Raw genomic sequence first — 22992 nt, 5'->3', positions numbered from 1 at the left:
AAAATTGATGCCACCTTCACATTCTCTGGTATCTTAATTTACCATCCTCTGGGCCCCAATGGTAGGTTTTTGCAGGCTTTGCCTGTTTGGTTGGCAGAGTGGCTTGTATATATTCAAAATGAACCATTGTAGGGGATTTTAATATTCAGGTAGAGGAACCTCACAACGCTCCTGCCAAAGCCCTACTCACAGATTTAGCAGCCTTGGATTTAACACAACTGATATCTGGCCCCACTCATCTTCATGGTCATACAATCGACCTAGCTTTTAGTGATCTCCCTAAACTATTAGCCCAGGCTCCTCTTCCTTTGGTCGGACCTTTTTTAAATTGTATTTACACTCCCCACCCAACCTCATGTAAATCAGTCTTGTGCTATATTAACAGTACGTCAGTGATCAAAGCTGAAGAAGAATGTCTGGATGGACATATTAACGAGCACGTTTGCCTACTCTTCTCTTCCCCAACTCTATACAGCTGAGGGCTCTGACAAATAGATTATGAAATCCCTAGATCTCGCTCTACCCACAAAAACTATGGTTAAGACTTTTCGGAAAAAACTCATCTTGGTTTACTCCCCATTTGCTGGATCTAAAAAAAGAATGTAAGCAGATGGAGAGAAAGTGGAGGACATAATATGACCCTGGCCTCAAAAGAGATTCTAAGAATATGACTCATTCTTTCCACTTAGAAATTAAGGCAGCACAAGCATCCCATTATACCTCCAGGATTGAACGCTCCTCACGCTCTGAGAGATTCTCTATCTTTGAGGAAATGACTAAGCTTCCCCCGGTCAATAACAGTAGAGGACTCCCAGGCACATAGTAATGAATTAGCCTGTATTTTTCAAAACTAAATTGCTGACATCCAAGCAACTCTTCCTATTAACTTTCACTGAGGATAAGTTTGTCCTTCAACCTGACGATCAGCCCCATCGAGCCTCACTCTGTTTTCCAGCCTCTGACTAAAGATCTAGTACACAATTGTAAGGGCTCCATAAAATCCGGATCTCCTTTGGACCCTTCCCCCCCCCCTCCTATTTTAGCTCTAGGATCCTAAGTTATATCACAGGTGCTAATGAACATTTTGAATGACTCATTACATAGGCATATCCCACAACATTGGAAACTTAGACCAATTGCTGTTCTTCCCATTGTGTCAAAAATAATCGAGAAACATATCAACTCAGGTTTTCTACAGGAACATAATTTTTCATAATACACAAATGGGATTTAGACCGCTCCACAGAACCGAAACAGCCTTGTTGGCTGTCACTGAAGACACTAGACATGTGGATGCTGGTGGTTATGCAGCAATCATTTTATTGGATGTAAGTGCCACTTTTGACACAGTAGATCATAAAGTTCTTCACAGAGCCTCTGAAATAGGAATTTAGGGTACCTGCCTCAATTCACTTTCCTCATATTTGAGTCAAAGAATTTTTCAAGTCCTGGATCAATCCTATTATTCTTACATTTTCCTGCTGACCTGTGGGGTTCCACAGGGTTGTTCATTAAGCCCCACGTTCTTCAATATTTATATGGCACCCCCCCCCGCAAAGATCGTGGCACCCTATGGATTGTCTTGGGTCTTAAGCCGATGACACTCAATTGTTTTTTTTTCTACTGGGACCGGCTCAGATTTTGCCACACTGTTCGCCATCCATTTAGCGACATCGGATAGGCATGAACAGCAAACTCAAGTTAAATGAGGAAAAAAGAGGTTATGTTGGTAGGAAATCTTTCATGTCTGTAGCCCCCTCCATTAGTCTCAGTTGGACTGAATGACCTTCCCTTGCCCAAAGATAATATAAAGAGTCTAGGTTTCTGTCTGGACTCTCGCCTCACAATGGAATGCCACTCGAAGAAATTGGCAGCTGCTTGTTTTTACTTACTGAGGACCTATAGGAAAATTCACATTTTCTTCAGTTCCCCTTCCTATGTGCTAAAGAGACTACAGGTGGTGCAGAATGCTCCTGCCCGCCTTTTAATGTGCACCCCGAGACACCACTCTGCTGAATCTGCTCTGTGTTCTCCTCACTGGCTCCCCATTGAACAGAGCATTAACTTTAAAGCCGCCTGTTACGTGCATCGTGCACTCCACAATACGGGTCCGGCCTTTCTTAGGAATATTCTAACACCCTACATCCCCCAGATATCACTTAGATCCTCCTCCGCTTCTTTGATCAATACACTTCGGTTTAATAAAGTAGTCAAGGCGGGTCACCTATGGAATTCTTTACCACTGGAGCTTGGATCAGAAAACTCAGAACTTCAGTTTTGTAAAAAGCTCAAGACCTTTCATTTTCCTTTATAGTTTGTCAGCTTTATCTGTTTAGTGCTGGGAGGCCTCCAGGTAGCTGTGCACTCTACAAATATCTAATAATAATAATATAAGTCACTCCTAAAGTAGGTCCTACACAGCCTTTAGGGTAGGGTGTAGTGTATTTAAAAAGGTGGACATGTACTCTGTTTTACATGCCATGGTAGTGAAAATCTCTTAAATGTGTTTTTCATTACTGCAAGGCCTACCTCTCCCATAGAATAATATTGGGTTACCCGATTACATTTAATAAGTGCTAACCTTTGATTGAAACGAGTAGAAAAGTCATGTTTGGTCTCATATGAACGGTAAAATCAGATTTCAAGTCAATTCTGAAAACGCCACTTTTAGAAAGTTGGCTTTTTCTTGCCCTAACCATTTAGGGCAAGGATGCAGCCAGTGTACAGGGTCACATTACCTGGTGTAGGTGGCAGCTGGTCTTTGTGTATTTCTCCCCAACAGTGAGACAGAGGGACTAGATGTTGGCAGGATGGACCATCCTTTCAGGAGGAAGAGGTGAAGCTGTTCCCTGCCTTACTTCCATTTCAATGAGGCTTCCTCCAACACACAAAGAACTTGCCACCAATCTGGACTCCCTAGACCACTTGGAGCATGAGCAGGGGAAGGGGGAACATTTCCAGCACCAGATATAGAAAGGCCAAGATGTTTCCCGCTTCAAAGCCTTTCACCAGGTAAATTATTTAACCCTTAGACCAACTCTTCAGTTCACTCCTGGACCTATGGAGTACCCCATAACGATGGCCTTGTACTACGGACTGTCCTGCTGCTTGAAGTCTGACTTGCTGATTGATCAAGAATGACTCCAAGGGGTAGATGACTGACCTCCTGCTCGGAGCTCTGGCTCTGTCCCTTGGTTAATCATTACACATTTTATTGGGCAGCCGATCTTTAGCCTACTTATGAAGTAGTCCCATTGTTCTAAACTGAAGGACATGTTAATGCATTCTGTGTGAAATACAGCATGAAGGATTTTGCATGGTGTAACCCAGATTGTATTGTTTCCTGATGAGACCACCTTACACTGATCTCTAGTTCACAAGGATAGAGGGGTCTTGTTTCATTTTGCACATCTCTGGCAGCAGCTGTGTTAGCCCACCTACTACGTAATTAGATTACTCAGACAAAACATTGTTATAGGAAGCTGGCTCTGTATATACTACATCAAAATGAGATTGTGTACAGAGTCCAGGGGTTCTCCAAGAGGCTTGTCAGAGGCAATAATAGATCATACTAATACTCTATCTGTGGTAGTGTGGTCAAACAGTTAGGCTTATCAAAGGTTAGTGTTAAGCATTCGTTGTACACACACAAGCAATAAGTGAAAACAACCCACTCAATGAGTTAACTCCAGGCCAATAGGTTTTTGTATAGAAAAATATTATTTTCTTTATTTTTAGAACCACAAGATTCATACAGCAGGTAAGTACATCCAGTGAAAGGTACAGTAGGACTTTGAATAGAATCAATATTGTACACCGTTTTCTTTAAAATGGCAAAAAGCTATTTTAAAAGTGGACACTGCAATTTTCAAACGTTCCTGGGGGAGGTAAGTCAAGTACAGTTTCTGAGGTAAGTACCACACTTATGGGTTCAGTCTCGGTGGTATAGGTAAGCCCACCGTTGGGGGTTCAAGGCAACCCCAAGCACCCAGCACCAACAACACAGAGCTGGTTAGGTGACAAGGTCAACCAGGAGCCAAAGTAACGTGGGTGCCTATGGAGACAGGGGGGTACTCCGGTTCCAGTCTGCTTGCACATAAGTACCCATGTTGTCAGAGGGCAGACCGGGGGTTTGGAGGAGTACTGGAGGGGCCCAAGTAGGCACAAAAACCACACCCTCAGCGGCACGGGGTGGATGGGTGCAGTGTGCCAACAGGGCATCAGGTTCTCAGTAGACCTCTATGGAGGGACCTGAGGGATCACTTAGGTGTTGCAGGCAGGGCACGGGGACCTCTCAGGCAAGCCACCAACTGGGCAAGGGTGAGGGCTGCCTGCTGGTCGTTGCTGCACCAGTGGTCAGTTTCTCACAGGCCTGGCGGGCTGCGGGTGCAGTGCTTCTCCAGCTGTCAGATATCTTCATCCCAAGTAGTCGGGTCAGGGTGGTCCTCGGAAAAAAAACCTGCAGGGATAGTCATGGGGGTGCAGAGGTCAGCCCAGGGTGGAAACGACTGCGTAGCCTGGGTCCTTTCTGGATAGTTGGTTTCTCTGGACACAAGCCAGGGGTGTCAGGGGCAGAGTACTTGGACTCGCTTCTGGAGTGAAGCAAGAGTCCCTTTAAAGTTGGATTCTTGGTCATTTCTTTGGACAGGACCACTGTCCACAGGAGTTTCTTGGTACTCTGTGATGTAGGCAGCCCCCTGGAGGCTTTTCTGGGGTCACTGGTCCTGCAAGAAGCGTTGCTTCTTTTCTTGCAGCTTTTCGAAGTAGGAGATGGGCCTGTAGGGCTGGGGCCGAGTCCGTTGGTGTCCTCTAGTCTGCGGGGCTTTCAGCTCAACAGTCCTTTCTTCTTTCTTGAGGTCGTTAGGAAATCTGAAGAGCTGGGTTCAGGGTCGCCCCTAAATACTAAATTTAGGGGTGTGAGGGTCAGAGGGCAGTAGCCAATGGCTACTGTCCCTGAGGGGGACTACACCCTCCATGTGCCCGCTCCCTCTGGGGAGGGGGCACACCCCTATCCCTATTGGTCCCTGTCCTCCAAAGCAAGATGGAAGATTTCTCAAGGAGTGGGTCACTTCAGCTCTGGACACCATAGGGGTGGTCCTGGCTGAGGGGGTGACACCTTGTTTTTCTCATTTTCCCTCTGGATTTGCCGCCAAAAGTGGGGGCTCGCCCAGGGGTGCACATCTCCACTAACTGAAGTGTCCTAGGGCACTGTATCACTATGCTTGAGCCTTTGAGGCTCACTGCCAGTTGTACAGTTCCTGCAGGGGAAGGTGTGCAGCACCACCACCCAGGACAGGCTTTGTTTCTGATCACAGAGTGCACAGAAGCACTCACCCCATGTGGTCAGAAACTCGTCTGGAAGTGGCAGGCTGGCGCAGAGCGGTCAGCCTTGCACTAGCAGTTGGGCTAACATACAGGGGGAATCTCTAAGATGTCCTCTGTGTACATTTTTCAATAAATCCCACACTGACATCAGTATGGGTTTATTGTGCTGAGAAGTTTGATACCAAACTTCCCAGTAGTCAGTGTAGCCATTATGGTGCTGTGGAGTTTGTAATGACCAACTCCCAGACCATATACTCAGTATGGCTACCCTGCACTTACAATGTCTAAGAATTGACTTACACTGTAGGGGCATAGCGCTCATGCAGCTTGCCCTTACCTGTGGTATAGTGAACCCTGCCTTAGGACAGTAAGGCCTGCTAGAAGGGTGACTTACCTATGCCACATGCAGTGGTTTGTGGGCATGGCACTCTGAGGGGAGTGCCATCGCGACTGTCTTTTCTCCCCACTAGCATACACAAGCTGCAAAGCAGTGTGCATGTACTGAGTGAAGGATCCCTGAGGGTGGCCCTTAGGGACTTTCCCTGGCTATGGGGCCCTTGGTACCAGGGGTACCTTTTACAAGGGACTCGGTGTGCCAGGGCTGTGCCAATTGTTGAAACAGTTGTAGGGAAAGAACATTGGTGCTGGGGCCGGGTTAGCAGGGTCCCAGCACACTTCCATCAAAGCTGGCATCAACACTAGGCAAAAAGTGGGGGGTGACCATGCCAACAGTGGCATTTTCCTACACATTGTTGATTAAGGCCCTTTTGTCAAAATATGAAGGGCTTTGTGTTGCATAAAATTACATGGCATACAACAGGAAGGTGGCTTACTTTATTAACTGTGGAACATAAAAATAGGAAAACAGTTGACATTGTTACTTCCAAGACAAACACCATCAGAAAGGAGTTAATACTGTCTAACAGACATCTGTAGTTAGGACTGGGCATTTAGTAAGGGTTGATGTGTGCTTTCTCGAGTTCAGAGTTTCTAACCCCATACCACTTCCTTTAGTAAGCTGTGAAACACTGACTTGCTACCCTGGATGTCAGGCATCAAAGCAGACCATAGGCTGTTTGGTTTTAATGAATGATAAAGGCTCTCCCAGGAGGCTCAAGGTAAAGGGCTCAAATTGGCAAATTAGAGTATCCCTGACTGCCCTCCAAGCGCCTCACCCGACCAGTTTTCAGACGTTACTATGGATGTACATTGTCTACTGCACCAAAAAAATGTATCTCGACTTCTACCGATCTGTCAAGTGCACCCTGCTATGACTCTACATACTCTAACAGTTGTGGTGCTGGTCACTGCTGAAAATTTAAGCAAACCTGTTGTCACAAGTACAAGCTTCAGCAGGGCATGTTATGAGGCATGACACCAAGGATTCTTAATTTTGAAACTTATTGCACCATGTACCACCCACGTCACATGCTGCTGCAACATACCAGCCATGCCGCTGTTGCATTCTCCCTGCCTTCTCCCCCCCCCCCCCACACCCCAGTAGTGATCAAGTTATGTATTCTTCTGAACAGCAAACCACTCCTCGCCCCCACCCACTCGGCTCCTGGATCTCCATCTCTGTATGTGTAATCTCCTTGGCACAATGGCTGCTCTTGTCAAGCTCACTGCACAGCACACATGCCATGCACAAGAAACACAATTTGCTGCATATATGCACTGTGTGCATACATGCAGGAGCCCTGGAGCGGCTTCAGGGTTGATGCACTGGGAACAGTGGGCCAGGAAGAAGTGCTACTAGAAATCAATGCTGAGCTGCTGAACTGAAGCAGAAGGCAGAGCCCACGTGCAGAGGGTAAGTGTGTGCACTCACAAAGAGGTCCAACGGAGGAAGCTAAAGCTGTTCGTTGGTGTAAACTGGTGCTTCGTGGCACAACGCCACAGGTGTCATTTCTATCTGTGGGGTTAGAGGCGGATGTGGAGAATGTGTGATTTGTGAGGGCCCCCTACCAGGAGTCACTGTTCAAGGCTTGTCAAAAGTAAATACACGGTCTCCATGGGTTGTTAATGCTTCAGGACCCCACAATATCCGCCCAGACTTATTAGGGTAAGAACAGCCAAGGTTCACAGGAACAGGACTGCTTTTTAACAACTGATGCAGGTTTCAATAAACCTAGCAGTTGTATATTTGTGCACTGCAAGACTTCAGGCACAACCCTGATCAGAACAGAGGGGGCAACATTAAAGCCCTAAACACTGACAGCACCTCTCAGAGGGCAATCACATACTAGCAACACTACTCACCCTTCACAGACAAACCTCAGACTAGCAGAAAAGCTTTCACACCTTACAAACTATCAGCAAAGGGGTCTGACCGAAAACAAACTAGCTCTAATATTTCAGGGGTGCGTTTCGAATTATATGTCAGGACCAGCGGCGAGGATTAGGCTGTACTTTCACTTTATTTCAAACAGCAGCATTAAACCAGATAGCCAACGGCCAACTACTTTTCCCAGCAGACAGCAGAAAAGTAAAGTAAAGAAAACAACATCAATGAAGGACTTCCTTGTCATCCAATTGGCAGTCGTCCGTCTGATGAGCCCGACTCCACGTCTTCCCTTCCTCTTTCTTCACTGCTCCGGAGTCAGATAAGTAGCATTTATTTTTCTTTGCTGTGCTCTATTTTTCCTTCTATCATTAAATCTGAAGAAGGAGGTTCTAGCAATTCTCCAGCCGTGGGAACGCGGTTTCCTTGGTGGCTCATGGCAGTCCGACCAACTAGAGGGCCCGTGAACTCCTGGCATTCTGCACCTTGCGCGTTCGACCCCGCGCATCAGTTTCGCATAGTTTACACCGCAAACCTGACGCGTGCTCACCATTTTCACTCTGGGAACTTGTTCTCTAAAATCCCCACTTCGGAAAAACCGGTGGGTGCAGTGAGAACTCGGAGCCGGCCTAGAGACAGACACCCGAGAGGCTCTTTCTCCGCACAGGGACAAGGCCCAGGCCTCGGAGGTGGCGCGATCAGCCCTCCGCCCTTGAAATATTCAGGGGCAAGTGGGTACCGATTGAGTTTTGTGCGCTACAGTATCCTGCCAATCAGCACCCATATCACCCTCAAGTCACTGCAGTTGGCTAATAGTGCCCGATGGGCCACACTGGTGTGACATGGCGGAGAAACGCTGTTTGGCCGATACCTCAGAGGAGTATATGGAGGAGGAACAGATATCCTACCTCCCTATTGATAATTTCTGTCACACAGTGGCGGCCGGCAGCTTTAGGTTTCCACACACACAAAACACGCACATCCATTAACTCATAACATTCAAACATGCACGCACACAATCATTCATTTTAAAACATCACACAGACACTTACCTTCAGCCTCGGAGGTCCCAGGAGGGTTGGGACTGCTGCCTTCCCTCATTGGCTGACCTTAGGCCAGCCCCCTCCCACCTAAAGCTGGCGGCCGCCACTATGTGACAGAAATTATCAACTGGAAGGTCAGCCAATGAGGCAAGGTAGCAGTGGCAGCCTCGTCACAGAGTGAGATGGGGTCAGTGAGACTGCTGACCCCACCCCACTCTGTGATGAAGTGTCACTGATTCACCTTCGCCCTGGCTGCTTCAGGGATTAAACCTGAAGCGTCCAGGGAAAAATTCTTGGGTGACGCTTTCCTTCTCACCCAGAGGAGGGCAGAGAGGCACCTTTGCTGAGCCGAGGAGGTCACACCCATAGGAGCTGTGACCTCAGCCCAGCAAAGTTCAGCTCAGGCAACCAGGAGTCTGCACAAATTGCACATGTCTGCTCCTGGCTGCCTGACCTGAACATGAACAGTGTCTGTCAGGCTGACCTTTGTCCAGCCTGATAGACACTCTTCATGAGGGGTAAAAGGTGGGGAGAGGCGTGGCCCCTCCACCCTAAAGGACAGGCCGCGCCTGCTGTCACATCATGGATGCCTCAATATTTAAGGTTGTCACCCAACTCATGGCTCCCCTTGAGAAGAAATGAAAATGTCACTTACCCAGTGTACATCTGTTCGTGGCATTGGTCGCTGCAGATTCACATGTTGTGCACATCCCGCCCTCTGGTGTTGGGTCGGAGTGTTACAAGTTGTTTTTCTTTGAAGAAGTCTTTCGAGTCACGAGACCGAGGGACTCCTCTTTGCTTCCATTGCGCATGGGCGTCGGCTCCATCTTAGATTGTTTTCCCCGCAGAGGGTGAGGTAGGAGTTGTGTGTGTTAGTAATAGTGCCCATGCAATGGAATGAATAAGTATGTACAAATTAAGGTTAAGTAATATATATATATACAAATGTACAAATGTTGAAGATAACTTCCAACGGCTACAGGCTCCCGGGGAGGCGGGTGGGCGCATGTGAATCTGCAGCGACCAATGCCACGAACAGATGTACACTGGGTAAGTGACATTTTCCGTTCGATGGCATGTGTAGCTACAGATACACATGCTGTGCATAGACTAGTAAGCAGTTATCTCCCCAAAAGCGGTGGCTCAGCCTGTAGGAGTGGAAGTTGTCTGAAACAAAGTTCTCAGTACGGCTTGACCTACTGTGGCCTGTTGTGTGGATAGCACGTCTACACAGTAGTGTTTAGTAAATGTGTGAGGCGTGGACCATGTGGCTGCCTTACATATTTCGTGCATTGGAATATTTCCTAGAAAGGCCATGGTAGCACCTTTCTTTCTGGTTGAATGTGCCCTTGGTGTAATGGGCAGCTCTCTCTTTGCTTTAAGATAGCAGGTTTGGATGCACTTAACTATCCATCTGGCTATACCTTGTTTTGATATTGGGTTTCCTGTATGAGGTTTTTGAAATGCAATAAACAGTTGTTTTGTTTTCCTAACCTCCTTTGTTCTGTCGATGTAGTACATTAGTGCTCTTTTGACATCTAATGTATGTAGTGCCCTTTCAGCTACTGAGTCTGGCTGTGGGAAGAACACTGGTAACTCTACCGTTTGATTTAAGTGGAACGGTGAAATAACCTTTGGTAGGAATTTAGGATTGGTTCTTAGTACAACCTTATTTTTGTGTATTTGGATAAAAGGTTCATGTATTGTAAATGCCTGAATTTCACTTACTCTTCTTAGAGATGTGATGGCAATGAGAAATGCAACTTTCCAGGTTAAGAATTGTATTTCGCAAGAATGCATGGGTTCAAAAGGTGGTCCCATGAGTCTTGTCAAGACGATGTTAAGGTTCCATGAAGGAACAGGTGGTGTTCTTGGTGGTATTATTCTTCTTAGGCCTTCCATAAATGCTTTAATGACGGGTATCCTAAACAGTGAAGTTGAATGGGTAATCTGCAGGTATGCAGATATTGCCGCAAGGTGTATTTTAATGGAAGAGAAGGCTAGATTTGACTTTTGTAAGTGTAGTAAGTATCCCACTACATCTTTTGGGGATGCGTGTAATGGATGAACTTGATTATTATGGCAGTAGCAAACAAACCTTTTCCATTTGCTTGCATAGCAGTGTCTAGTGGATAGTCTTCTAGCTTGTTTTAGGACTTCCATACATTCTTGAGTGAGGTTTAAATGTCCGAATTCTAGGATTTCAGGGGCCAGATTGCTAGATTGAGCGATGCTGGGTTTGGATGCCTGATCTGCTGTTTGTGTTGTGTTAACAGATCTGGCCTGTTGGGTAACTTGACGTGTGGTACTACTGACAGGTCTAGTAGTGTTGTGTACCAAGGTTGTCTTGCCCATGTTGGTGCTATTAATATGAGTTTGAGTTTGTTTTGACTCAATTTGTTTACTAGATATGGAAGGAGAGGGAGAGGGGGAAAAGCGTATGCAAATTTCCCTGACCAGTTCATCCATAGGGCATTGCCTTGAGACGGTCTGTGTGGGTACCTGGATGCGAAGTTTTGGCATTTTGCGTTCTCTTTTGTTGCAAATAGGTCTATTTGCGGTGTACCCCAAATTTTGAAGTAAGTGTTTAGGATTTGGGGGTGAATCTTCCATTCGTGGACCTGTTGGTGATCTCGAGAGAGATTGTCTGCTAGTTGATTTTGGATCCCTGGAATAAACTGTGCTATTAGGCGAATGTGGTTGTGAATTGCCCATTGCCATATCTTTTGTGCTAGGAGACATAGCTGTGTCGAGTGTGTTCCCCCTTGCTTGTTTAGATAATACATTGTTGTCATGTTGTCTGTTTTGACAAGAACGTATTTGTGGGTGGTGATGGGTTGAAATGCTTTTAGTGCCAGGAATACTGCTAGTAATTCGAGGTGATTTATATGCAGTTTTGTTTGATGTACGTCCCATTGTCCTTGGATGCTGTGGTGATCGAGGTGTGCTCCCCACCCTGTCATGGAAGCATCTGTTATTACGTATTGTGGCACTGGGTCTTGGAACGGCCGCCCTTTGTTTAAATTTGTACTGTTCCACCATAGAAGCGAGATGTATGTTTGGCGGTCTATCAACACCAGATCTAGAAGGTGACCCTGTGCATGTGACCATTGTGATGCTAGGCACTGTTGTAAGGGCCTCATGTGCAGTCTTGCGTTTGGGACAATGGCTATGCATGAGGACATCATGCCTAGGAGTTTTAAAACCACTTTTGCCTGTATTTTTAGTGTTGGATACATGGCCTGTATGACCTTGTGAAAATTTTGAACCCTTTGTGGACTCGGAGTGGCTAATCCTTCTGTTGTGTTGATTACCGCTCCTAAGTAGTGCTGTATTTTGCACGGCACAATGTGTGATTTTGTGTAGTTGAGGGAGAACCCGAGTTTGTAGAGGGTTTGTATGACATACTCTGTGTGTTGTGAACACTTTGTTAGCGAGTTGGTCTTGATTAGCCAATCGTCTAGATACGGGAATACGTGTATTTGCTGCCTTCTGATGTGTGCGGCTACTACTGCTAGGCATTTGGTAAATACTCTTGGTGCGGTTGTTATACCGAACGGTAAGACTTTGAATTGATAGTGTATTCCCTTGAATACAAACCTTAGGAATTTCCTGTGCGAAGGATGTATCGGTATGTGGAAATACGCGTCTTTGAGATCTAAGGTTGTCATGTAATCTTGTTGCTTTAGCAGTGGTAACACCTCCTGTAGTGTGACCATGTGAAAGTGGTCTGATTTGATGTAGGTGTTTAGTATTCTGAGATCTAAGATTGGCCTCAGTGTTTTGTCCTTTTTGGGTATTAGAAAGTACAGTGAATAGACTCCTGTGTTTATTTCTGTACATGGTACCAGTTCTATTGCTTCTTTTTGCAGTAGTGCTTGAACTTCTATTTCTAGGAGGTCTAAATGCTGTTTTGACATTTTTTGTGTTTTTGGTGGGATATTTGGAGGGATCTATAGAAATTCTATGCAATAACCATGTTGGATAATTGCTAAGACCCAAGTGTCTGTTGTTATATCCACCCACGATTGATAAAACTGACTTAGTCTTCCCCCCACTGGTGTTATGTGGAGGGGTTGAGTGACTTGTAAGTCACTGTTTGGTTGTTGGGGTTTTGGGGCTTTGAAATTTCCCCCGGTTTCTCGGGAATTGTCCCCCTCTGTACTGGCCCCAAAAACCTCCCCTTTGGTACTGTCCCTGGTAGGTAGACTGTGTTGATTGTGAGGTGCTGGCTTGTGTGGCCTGACCCCGAAACCCCCCTCTGAAGGTTGTTTTACGGAAGGTGCCGAAAGTGCCTCTGTCCTGCGGGGAGTAGAGCGCGCCCATGGCCTTGGCTGTGTCAGTGTCAGTGTCCTTTTTCAGCTTCTCAATCGCCGTGTCAACCTCTGGTCCGAACAATTGTTGTTCGTTGAACGGCATATTGAGTACTGCTTGCTGTATTTCTGGATTAAAGCCAGATGTGCGTAACCATGCGTGCCTTCTGATGGTTACTGCAGTGTTTGTTCTTGCAGCTGTGTCCGCTGCATCTATAGAGGAGCGTATTAGGTTATTGGAGATGTTTTGTCCCTCCTCAACCACTTGTTTTGCCCGCTTTTGAAATTCTTTGGGTAGATGCTCGATGAGATGCTGCATCTCGTCCCAATGGGCTCTGTCATAACGCGCTAGGAGCGCCTGAGAGTTTGCGATGCGCCACTGGCTTGCAGCTTGTACAGCGACTCTTTTCCCAGCTGCGTCAAATTTTCGTCTTTCCTTATCCGGGGGTGGTGCATCGCCCGATGTGTGTGAATTGGCTCTTTTGCGAGCTGCTCCTACCACGACTGAGTCTGGTGGCAGTTGAGAGGTGATATAAGCAGGGTCTGTGGGAGGTGCTTTATATTTTTTCTCTACCCTTGGAGTGATCGCTCTACTCTTGATAGGGTCTTTGAAGATTTGCTTCGCGTGCCTTAGCATTCCTGGAAGCATAGGCAGGCTTTGGTAGTTGCTATGGGTGGAGGAGAGGGTGTTAAAAAGGAAGTCATCCTCGACAGGTTCTGTGTGTAACGACACGTTGTGGAATTCTGCTGCCCTAGCTACCACCTGCGCATACGCTGTGCTGTCCTCGGGTGGTGAGGGCTTGGTAGGGTATGACTCTGGGCTATTGTCTGACACTGGGGCATCGTATAGGTCCCAAGCATCTTGGTCATCTTGGCTCATGGTGGTGTGAGCCGGTGAATGTGACGGAGTTTGTGCCGGTGATATCGGAGTTACAGGTGGAGGAGAGGGTGGCGGAGTTGCTTTCTTTGCCACCTTTGCTTGTGGTGTCAGTTGTTCAGTTTGGAACTCTAGTCTCCTTTTTCTCTTGATTGGTGGGAGAGTGCTAATCTTCCCTGTTCCACTCTGGATGAAGATCCTCTTTTGTGTATGGTCTACATCAGTAGTCTGTAACTCCTCTTCAAACCTGTGTTTACGCATTTGAGAGGACAATGATTGTTCCTCTGAATATGAGCCGGTAGTGGGTTCGGTTGCTGGTTGTTTTGGCACCGAAACTGTCTTTTTTTGTTTTCGGCTCCGAGGTGGATCTCTTCTTTTTCGGAGTCGAGCCTTCTCGGCATCGATCATCCTCGGTGCCGCTGTCTCTGCGTCGAGCAGCGTCGGCTCCGCTTTCTCAGCGTCTATCTTTTTCGGCAACACTTTCTCGGTCCCGAGAATGTTGCGTGCCTGTGTCTCGACCCGAGTCGGACGATCTGGGCACCAGTTCGGCCTTTTTCGGTGCCGATGGACGGTCACCTTTATGGGTTGAGCCATGGCCAGTTGGCAGTGGCGTCCCCTGGGCCTTGTCTGTTTTCTTGTGCTGTGTGCTTTGACGTATTACTCACAGTTTCCTCAACGTCGAATTCATCCGAGTCCGATTCATGGATGGAGAAGGCTTCCTCCTCTTCTCCTTGTTCCTCGAACTCTCGGTGTTCTGTCGCCGTGGACGCCATCTGTAGTCTTCTGGCTCGACGGTCACGGAGCGTTTTTCGGGACCGGAACGCACAACAGGCCTCACAAGTTTCTTCTTTGTGCTCAGGTGACAGGCACAAGTTACAGACCAAATGTTGGTCCGTATATGGATATTTATTGTGGCATTTAGGACAGAATCGGAACAGGGTCCGTTCCATCGATGTCGATGTAACACGCGGTCGGGCCGACCAGGCCCCGACGGGGGATCGAAATTACCCCGAAGGGCTACCGGAGCTCTTCACGATTCGGTGTCGATTCTAACTATCCCGAGCGAAACAATACAGACGTAGTTTTTCGAAGTTTTGACTATCTTTCCGTCCCGAAACCCGGAGCAAAAAGGAACACGTCCGAACCCGAGGGCGGAAAAAAAACAATCTAAGATGGAGCCGACGCCCATGCGCAATGGAAGCAAAGAGGAGGAGTCCCTCGGTCTCGTGACTCGAAAGACTTCTTCAAAGAAAAACAACTTGTAACACTCCGACCCAACACCAGATGGCGGACTGTGCACAACATGTGTATCTGCAGCAACAGATGCCATCGAACATACATTTAATGGCATCTCAATGTTCCCTTTCTCTGCCGGCCGAGGATCCCGCCAGACCCGCAGGTCCATCTTCTTGGGGACGTGCGAGAAGCCCGGAACCTACACTTAAGCACACAGGGAACGATGCCCTGGAGGCCTTTGCACGCCTAAAAACACCTGCTTGGAACAACCCTACAATCCTGATTCCCAACTTGACAAACCCATTGAATCCCCGCGCTCTTCGGACACGGATTTGAATCCAGAGGGTCCTGCGCCCTTTCCATCTAAAACACCGGACCAGATGAGGTCCCTACCGATGTTATGCTTGATCCCGATTATCTGATTCAACCACAGTTGGCAAAGTGGCTGCCGGCACCCAAGTTGGCCACCTATCTGGCAGGTCATCTTTGTAAACCGCTGGATAAAGAAGTCCAGAACCGCAGTAAAGCAGAATGTCCTCACCCTTCTCTCCAGGATAAGGTAGCCCCGACTCCCAAGATTGACACCAACATGGCGACGTTCCTGGGGAAGTTTATCAAAGATCCCCAAAAAAGGGATCGACCGAACATGGCGAGCCTGCCAGGACAAGCTTCTAGACGTGGTTGGCCCACTCACAAAAATTTGGGACATGGCAGAGGACACCAGAGCCTCGGAATACCTCATACCCTGATGCTTTGTCAGGTTGGGCTCAGCAGGCGATAATCCTACAGGGCAATGCCATCTGCACTCTTTGTACGGAACAACGCCGCTCCCTTCAGATCAAGGTGGACCCCAAACTGGGGGAGCTGGCTTCTTCGGAGGCAGGCCCTGTTCCCCAAGATGGCCTCTTTGGAGAGCCCTTTATCAGGGAACTCAAATTTGTTTCTACCTTCACGTCCATGGATAAAGCCCAGACCTATCAAGGAGGTCTTTTCTTCCTGGGTGTTGAAAATGGCATTTCTGCAGGGTCACCCCCAAACATTTTTGCCTTCCTCATCTTTTTGTGACCTCATTTTTGCTGGCTTTAGGACTCTAGCACTGATCAGCAATAGTAAAGTGTGCAAAGTGCATATGCTCTCTCCTTAAAACATGGTGACATTGGCTCATACCCAATTGGCTTATTGAATTTACTTTTAAGTCCCTAGTCAAGTGCAATACATGTGCCCAGGGCTTGTAAATGAAATGCTACTAGTGGGCTGCAGCACTGGTTGTGCCAACCACATACTTAGCCCCCAACCATGTCTCAGGCCTCCCACTGCAGTGCCTGTGTGTGCAGTTTCACTGCCACTTCGACTTGGCATTTAAAATTACTTGCCAAGCCTTAAACTATCCTTTTTCTACATACAAGTCCCCAATAAGGTAGGCCCTAGGTAGCCCATAGGGCAGGTTGCCATGTAGGTAAAAGGCAGGACATTAACATGTGTTCTCTATATGTCCTGGTAGTGTAAAACTCCTATATTCGTTTTACACTGTTGTGAGGCCTACTCCTTTCATATGATAGCATTAGGGCTACCCTCATATACTGTTTGAGTAGTAGATCCTGATCTGAAAGGAGTAGCCAGGTCATAATTAGTATGGCCAGAATGGTGATACAAAATCCTGCTTAACGGTGAAGTAGAATTTCATATTACTATTTTAGAAATGCTACTTTAAGTGAGCATTTCTCTCCACTTAAATCCTTCTGTGCCTTCCAAACCACGTCTGGCTAGGATTAGTTGACAGCTCCCTTGTGCATTCACTCAGACAACCCCAAACACGGGATGCTCAGTCACACTTGCATACATCTGCATACTGAATGGATCTTCCTGGGCTGGGAGGGTGGAGGGCCTGACATGTCAAAGGACAGTAGCCTAACGTCACACAAAGGACTGACATCCCCTACTGCGACCCTGGCAGACAGGATAGAACTGAAAGGGGAAAAAGAACAAGTGATGGACGGAATGCTGAACAATGTCAAACATTCACCCCCAGTACAGAGATCTGGGCCTAAATCCATAGTTTTTTTGCTGCCCATGCCGTTCCAGTTTGGAACTAGCCATATGCAAATCAGTCTTGACCATGTTCCCCATGGGAACAGTCCAGCCAGAACTGCCACCCCAGGTCTGCTCTGGACCGGAAACAAGCATCCTGGGACCGGTTTCAGGATTTCACCCCTCATCAGCCAGGCTAGCTTGAATCCAGTGGCATGGGAAGCACTGGACCCACGTCTGGGCATACCTAGAACTGAAAGGGGACCATGTGCACTTCTAAGCCACTCTTTGAAGTCTCCCTAACTTCAAAGGCACATTTGGGTATTTAAGCAGGGTCTCTGACCTACCAATTCAGACACTTCTGGGGTAGATACTACCTCACCGACACTTCTGGACAAGATACCACTGGTGAAGAATCCCTAAACCAGAACCTGCAACCTGCCAAGAAGAACTGCCCGGGTGCCCAAAGGACTCACTGGGACTGCTTTTCTGAGAAGGACTGTTGCCTTTCTGCCTTGCTGCTTTCTGGCTGTGATGAGAAGTGCTCTCCAAGGGCTTGGATAGAACTTTCCTCCTGTTCCCTGAAGTCTCAGAAGCAAAAAGACCTCATCTCTGCAAAAGAACTCCTTGTGTGGCAAAAATTCAACACAGATTGCAAGCAACGACGCACAGCCTGCATCGCGTGGAGAAAATCACTGCATGCCGGACCGGATCGATGCAGCCCGACTTCGCAAGGAGAAGATCGATGCAGCGTCTGGACCGGAACTTCCCACTGGATTTATGCAGAGCTGAGCCGGATTGACGCAGCTCGATTTCCTGAGAGGAATCGACAGCGCCTGCCATGTGGCAGAAATTTCCACGCATCGCCCCCCCGGATCGACGCAGCCCCTGTGACTTTGTCCTGCACGCCCAGGATTTCCACGCATAATCCCTGGGGCGTTTGAAGACCCCGCAACCCGAAGAGGATCCCAGTCTACGCGCCGGAAATAGACGCAAAACTGCCCTGCGTAAAAACTCAAATCATTGTCTGTGTCCACCGGAAAAAAACGGCGGGCTTTGGTTGGTTGCCTCGTGAATCGTGGCCTACTCTACACTCAATTGTAATGAATAGCATATTACACTAGCCACAAGCAAACCTGTTTAGAGAAATGTCACAAAGATCCTGCCTATGGAGATATTCTTCTGTATATAAGTTGTATAAGACAGCATTTTGGTATATGTTTTAGTAATAATGCCATAAGAGACCAGATCCTGATCATGACTGCATCTTATTAAAATAAATATCAAACTTGTAGCATTAACATGGACAACCCATTTAAAACAGGCTTAAACAGTGTACATTTTTGACACATGGCCTTCACACATCCAATGGCAGTAGGACATCAGTGTTCAAGAAAAAAGGTTTAAAAATACACAAGTCATCCGGTCAAGAGGTCAATGTACCCTACCCATTCATGCGATTGTAGCTGGCCTGCAGCCCAATACTCTTGGCCCAGGCAGCTACTTTCCTTTGGATGAGAGAAGACTTGGCACCGAGTGCCTTCATCCGCTCCTGGATCTTCTCCCACACCCTTGGCACCCCAAGGAAGCCAGTGGGCCGCACCTCTCGCAGTGTGGTGATCAAGGAGCCCTATGAACAAAAAAAGCAGAGAATGATCCATGTGGCCTCAACTCACTTACCTTTGCTCGTATAACTAGTACAAACCAGGTAAAATTATATGCACCAAAGTGATCACAATATGGCAATTGGATATGCCACTATGGAGAAAGATACCTGGAGTCTTCCACTGGCAGACAAAGATATGAACTCAAGGGGGTCCCACAGACCAGAAAAATGGGACTCGCCAGTATAGGCAGCGGTATAGAAGGGAATTTGAAATATTGATTGTAAAACTTGTCTGGTCAATCTATAACAATGTTTAAAGGGCTAGGGCTGGACTTAACTATGGCTAGAAGGTGCTCAAATCTAAGATGATTTTGCAGCAAAAGAGACACCAATAGGAGTATAAACATGCATTACTTTGTAAGCTAATGGTGCTCCTTTCTAGCACTGGCTGGCCACAGGATACAAGAGCCAGCTTTACACTTTTTGCTTCCCAAAAATGTCAATTTGTTGCCCACCTACATGACTTAACTCAAGGGGGACAGCAAGGCTAGTTTGTTGATACCTGGTAAAGCCTTTACAAAAGAGGGCAGTGCCCATGAGATGTCATGCTCAATGCCAGTATTTTTCCTACATAGAGGTTTTGCTCCTCTGCATTTACCTTGAGGGCATCCGGGTCTGCAAAGTATGTAGTTCCTCCACTAAATATGGGCAGCCAGAGGTCTACAACTTGAGCTGCAACATGGCTCAAGGGCAGGTAACTGATGAGCACTTCCTGGTCCACAAAATTAAGCACTTTACATGCTTGTTTCACCACCCACGTCAGCTGCAGACCAAAAGAGAACGCAGTTAGAGCAGACCTCGCCAAGAAATTCAGCAATAGAAGCAAGAAAAGTAGAGGATATTTGCATTGGTTTATTATATCTCAAGCACCACACACGTATCACTAGCTATCGAGACACTGCACGCGGGGCACCAGTCAGCCTCTATCTCACAATATTCTGCATATCCACTGTCATCATTTTGAACGAGTAAAATAAAACCATAAGAATAAAAGCTGCTGATGGGGTTACATGATTTGGAGTTCCTGGGCCATATTCAGTTCTTTATTGAGCCAAGTCATGAGTGGTCATAATCTATGTTTATTGTTCTTAATATCGGAGCTAGAGATCACAGACAGCAATCCGCTATCCTGGTTTATTCACTTTATAGTAAATTCTTAACTGAAAGCAAAGTCTGTAGATAAAGCTTTTGACACTGTTAAACCCAACTCTCGGTGCAGCCTTACGAGACAACAGGAAGTCCTGTTGCAGCTCCCGCTGGAAACCCCAGATCCTTCTGTGGAGACTCCAGATATCTTAGCTCACCTGGAGTTCAAGTTAGCCCAGACTCTTAATATCTTGGTGCCCTATCTGTAAGAGTTATAGCTCTCCCTCAAAATCTAGCAAATGATCCACAGATTGTCACGCAGAAATAAAGACAAGCAACCATAAGATCACACGGTTTGCCAGGTCCTCTTCAGGGGCATCACCAAGGAACTATTTAGCATCTACAGAGATGGTTTCACCCACTTCATCTACTGTTTACTCCTCCCTCTTCAGTCCTCTGGGACAGTTAACGGATATCAAAATTGATTCTATTAGGGCCCCCATTGCATTCTCTGCCGCACGGGGCCTTGCCACTGCTTCATTGCTACTAGAGGATCATGATCTAGGGTGACTAAACACCCTACCCTGGCCTTCTCACTTTTCTCATAAAAAACAAATTATACAGCCTCTCTTCGCTTTGCCTCACATGTCAGGATAACATTCCAACTTCCCCCACCAAACGTTCCACTCGTTAGAAAATGGCATCCTTTAAAATTCTATTTCATTCACAAGTACCTTCTTGGCTGGTCACGAAACCACCCTTGAAAACAGCTTCTTTCCCACCAACCACCTAAATCCCTCCACTCTTTAAAGAGGGCCTAACTTCTGATTCGATGGTTAAGATCCAGACGGACTGGTAGTCAGTCCTTTCACTATCAGGGCTTCTGTCTTTGGAACTCACTGTTCTGTTACTCAATACTGGAAAATGACTACCTTAGAAGGGCTGGCATTCAACCAGATACTGAGGCATGCTTCCCTGGTGCAAATGTGGAAGTCCTGGGAGAGATGCTGCAATCGGTTAAAAAAAACAACACAGCACTGGATCAGTGGACAAAGGAAGCAAGGCCTGTGCAGAGGACTCCAGCTATAAGCTACCATTAAAGTCTGCAGGGGCACTCTGCACAGAATAAGTTAAATTAGTTTTTCTCTTCTGTACCGTTGAGGACGCATATCCAAAAAATGGGTCCTGCCAACAAAGTGCTGGGAAAAGGGCATTACCGGGTTTGGGGTCCGCATCAGAAATTACCTCAAACTTGCAGTATCATAGTTTATTTATTTATTCTCCCAGGGGCAGACAACCATGATTGTAAATCCAGTGCTACACTTGAAACTGGGGGCGAGGAGCCTAGTACCTGATCTGGTTTAGAAGGTGTGGAATTGCAAAAGGAGGTCAGCGGTTCAGCTGCTATTGCCCAGCAGTGCGTAGGCACCATTATAAATCCAGCTGTAATCAATGTTGCACAACCTTCCACTGCCCCAGACATAGGAGCCTCTAGGAGCTTTTCTACCTTTATGATGCAAGTAGCCAAGTGACATCCTCGAATTCTCAAGCAGAAGTTGAGTGAATACAGAGTAAAGACTTGCCAAGTTGAACACCATCACAGCAAAGCTCCTGACAAATGTCACTTAAAAAGTAAACACATGCAGGATGGGGGCAGTACTGAATGTTTAATCTCCCCTTATAGTCTAGCAAATGGAGGACCTGGTCACAGATCTATAGTTCTAGAGATCTTGGGACTGCAAGAGGGTTGAATTAACACCAACAAACACTCAGAGCTGCGACAATGAGCTTATGCCCTACCCTCTGGCTCCTAAAGGTGCACTTCGAGTCAGGCTTGCATCGGGGGTCAAAATCTAAGCCTTGGGAGCAGTGGTCTACAGGAGGACGGTCCTTCTTGGACTCCAACACGATCCTCAGTTTATGAACTACTTCTGTTGCATGGGGCTGAATACAGAAAGGTCTCTCTGGCTTTGAAAACATTGACACCTTAAAGACAGGCAGTCTTCTGGAATAGTTCTAGAAACATGGACATTGATAGCCGCGGGCATAACAGAACTGCTCTGAAACTGGCAGTTTATTCAGGCAACTCAGACTTAAGCAGGAAGTCATGAAATCAAGAAAAGGAAAATGCTCTCTAATTTAGAGGATATTGAGAACTGTATGAGAGAAAATGTACATGCGTTAGGGATTCCTGAAGGAAATGAAGGCAACGATGGTAGGGTTTGTGACGTTTAAACGTTTCTCATTCTGTGCCCCCCTAAATTTCTATTGCATAAGACTCACAAAGGAAGGGTGTTGCAGTATCCATGAGTCATGCTTATTTATGTTGGGGATATTATTTTGAGATATGTTATTTTCAATGCTGTCCATCCAAGCTCTATCAGATCATGTGGTATAGAGTTTTGTTAGGTCAGATTTTTCCTATGAGACTATGAAGAGCCACTGGTGATTCCATGAACCGATACCTACACTTCAGCATGGCGGGCAAGTCGCATTAACTTGACGATTCAACATTCGTCCTGGAAAAGTGCAGTACCTGCTCGAAGAATGGCAAGTAACTGATAAAACTGTCTACGGCAGACAGTAATCTTTTTTAGGATGAAATTGTATCAATGAAGTGGGGGCACTCATACCTTGCCCGCAATTATGGTGATTATGGTTGCTTTGATGAATTACTGGATAGGTATTTGTAATGTTAGGTCCTTCTCTTAGGAATAGGCTTTCAATTACAAATATTTTTTTTTAAACTTCTCACAATGGTGGGGTATCACCTTTGTTGCAGTAGCATTACTGAATTCATCACAGCTGCCAAGTGTTGCTATTTTTTTTTTCTTTTGAAATCTTAACTTTTTAATCAAGGCAATGTGGGGGTAGGGATAAGGTATGGAAGAGTAACGGCTCCTTAGACTGGATTGTTTGGGCAGGTTGCAAGGCAGGGGTGGGGGAAAAACAAACTTTGAATACACAAAATTACTTTGGGTTCACAAGGGTTTGGTATTTTGCAACGGGGGAGGTTTACAGGACAGCTGCAATTGTTTTTGTTCATTATGACTCTTAGACCGGACAGCCTTAGGGTAGTCACCCCTAACTTTTTGCCTGCCTCCCTCCACTTTTTGGACACTTTATGCTGGTTT

General features: G+C 46.6%; 1 protein-coding gene across 4 annotated transcripts in view; it reads right to left on the bottom strand.

Moving 5' to 3' along the window:
• LOC138251924 (long-chain-fatty-acid--CoA ligase ACSBG2-like) overlaps positions 1-22992 on the bottom strand; it is a 411952-nt gene that overhangs the window by 50028 nt on the left and 338932 nt on the right. For all 4 annotated transcript variants that reach the window (XM_069205692.1, XM_069205693.1, XM_069205690.1 and 1 more), the window contains 2 exons: positions 19371-19535; positions 18555-18736 (listed from right to left, as the gene is read on the bottom strand). In XM_069205692.1, the coding sequence (XP_069061793.1) occupies positions 18555-18736; positions 19371-19535 (347 nt within the window). The remainder of the gene's footprint in view (positions 1-18554; positions 18737-19370; positions 19536-22992) is intronic.

This window comes from Pleurodeles waltl, chromosome 1_2, assembly GCF_031143425.1.
Source record: "Pleurodeles waltl isolate 20211129_DDA chromosome 1_2, aPleWal1.hap1.20221129, whole genome shotgun sequence".
Lineage (NCBI taxonomy): Eukaryota > Metazoa > Chordata > Amphibia > Caudata > Salamandridae > Pleurodeles > Pleurodeles waltl.
This window is presented reverse-complemented; position numbering and strand designations above follow the sequence as displayed.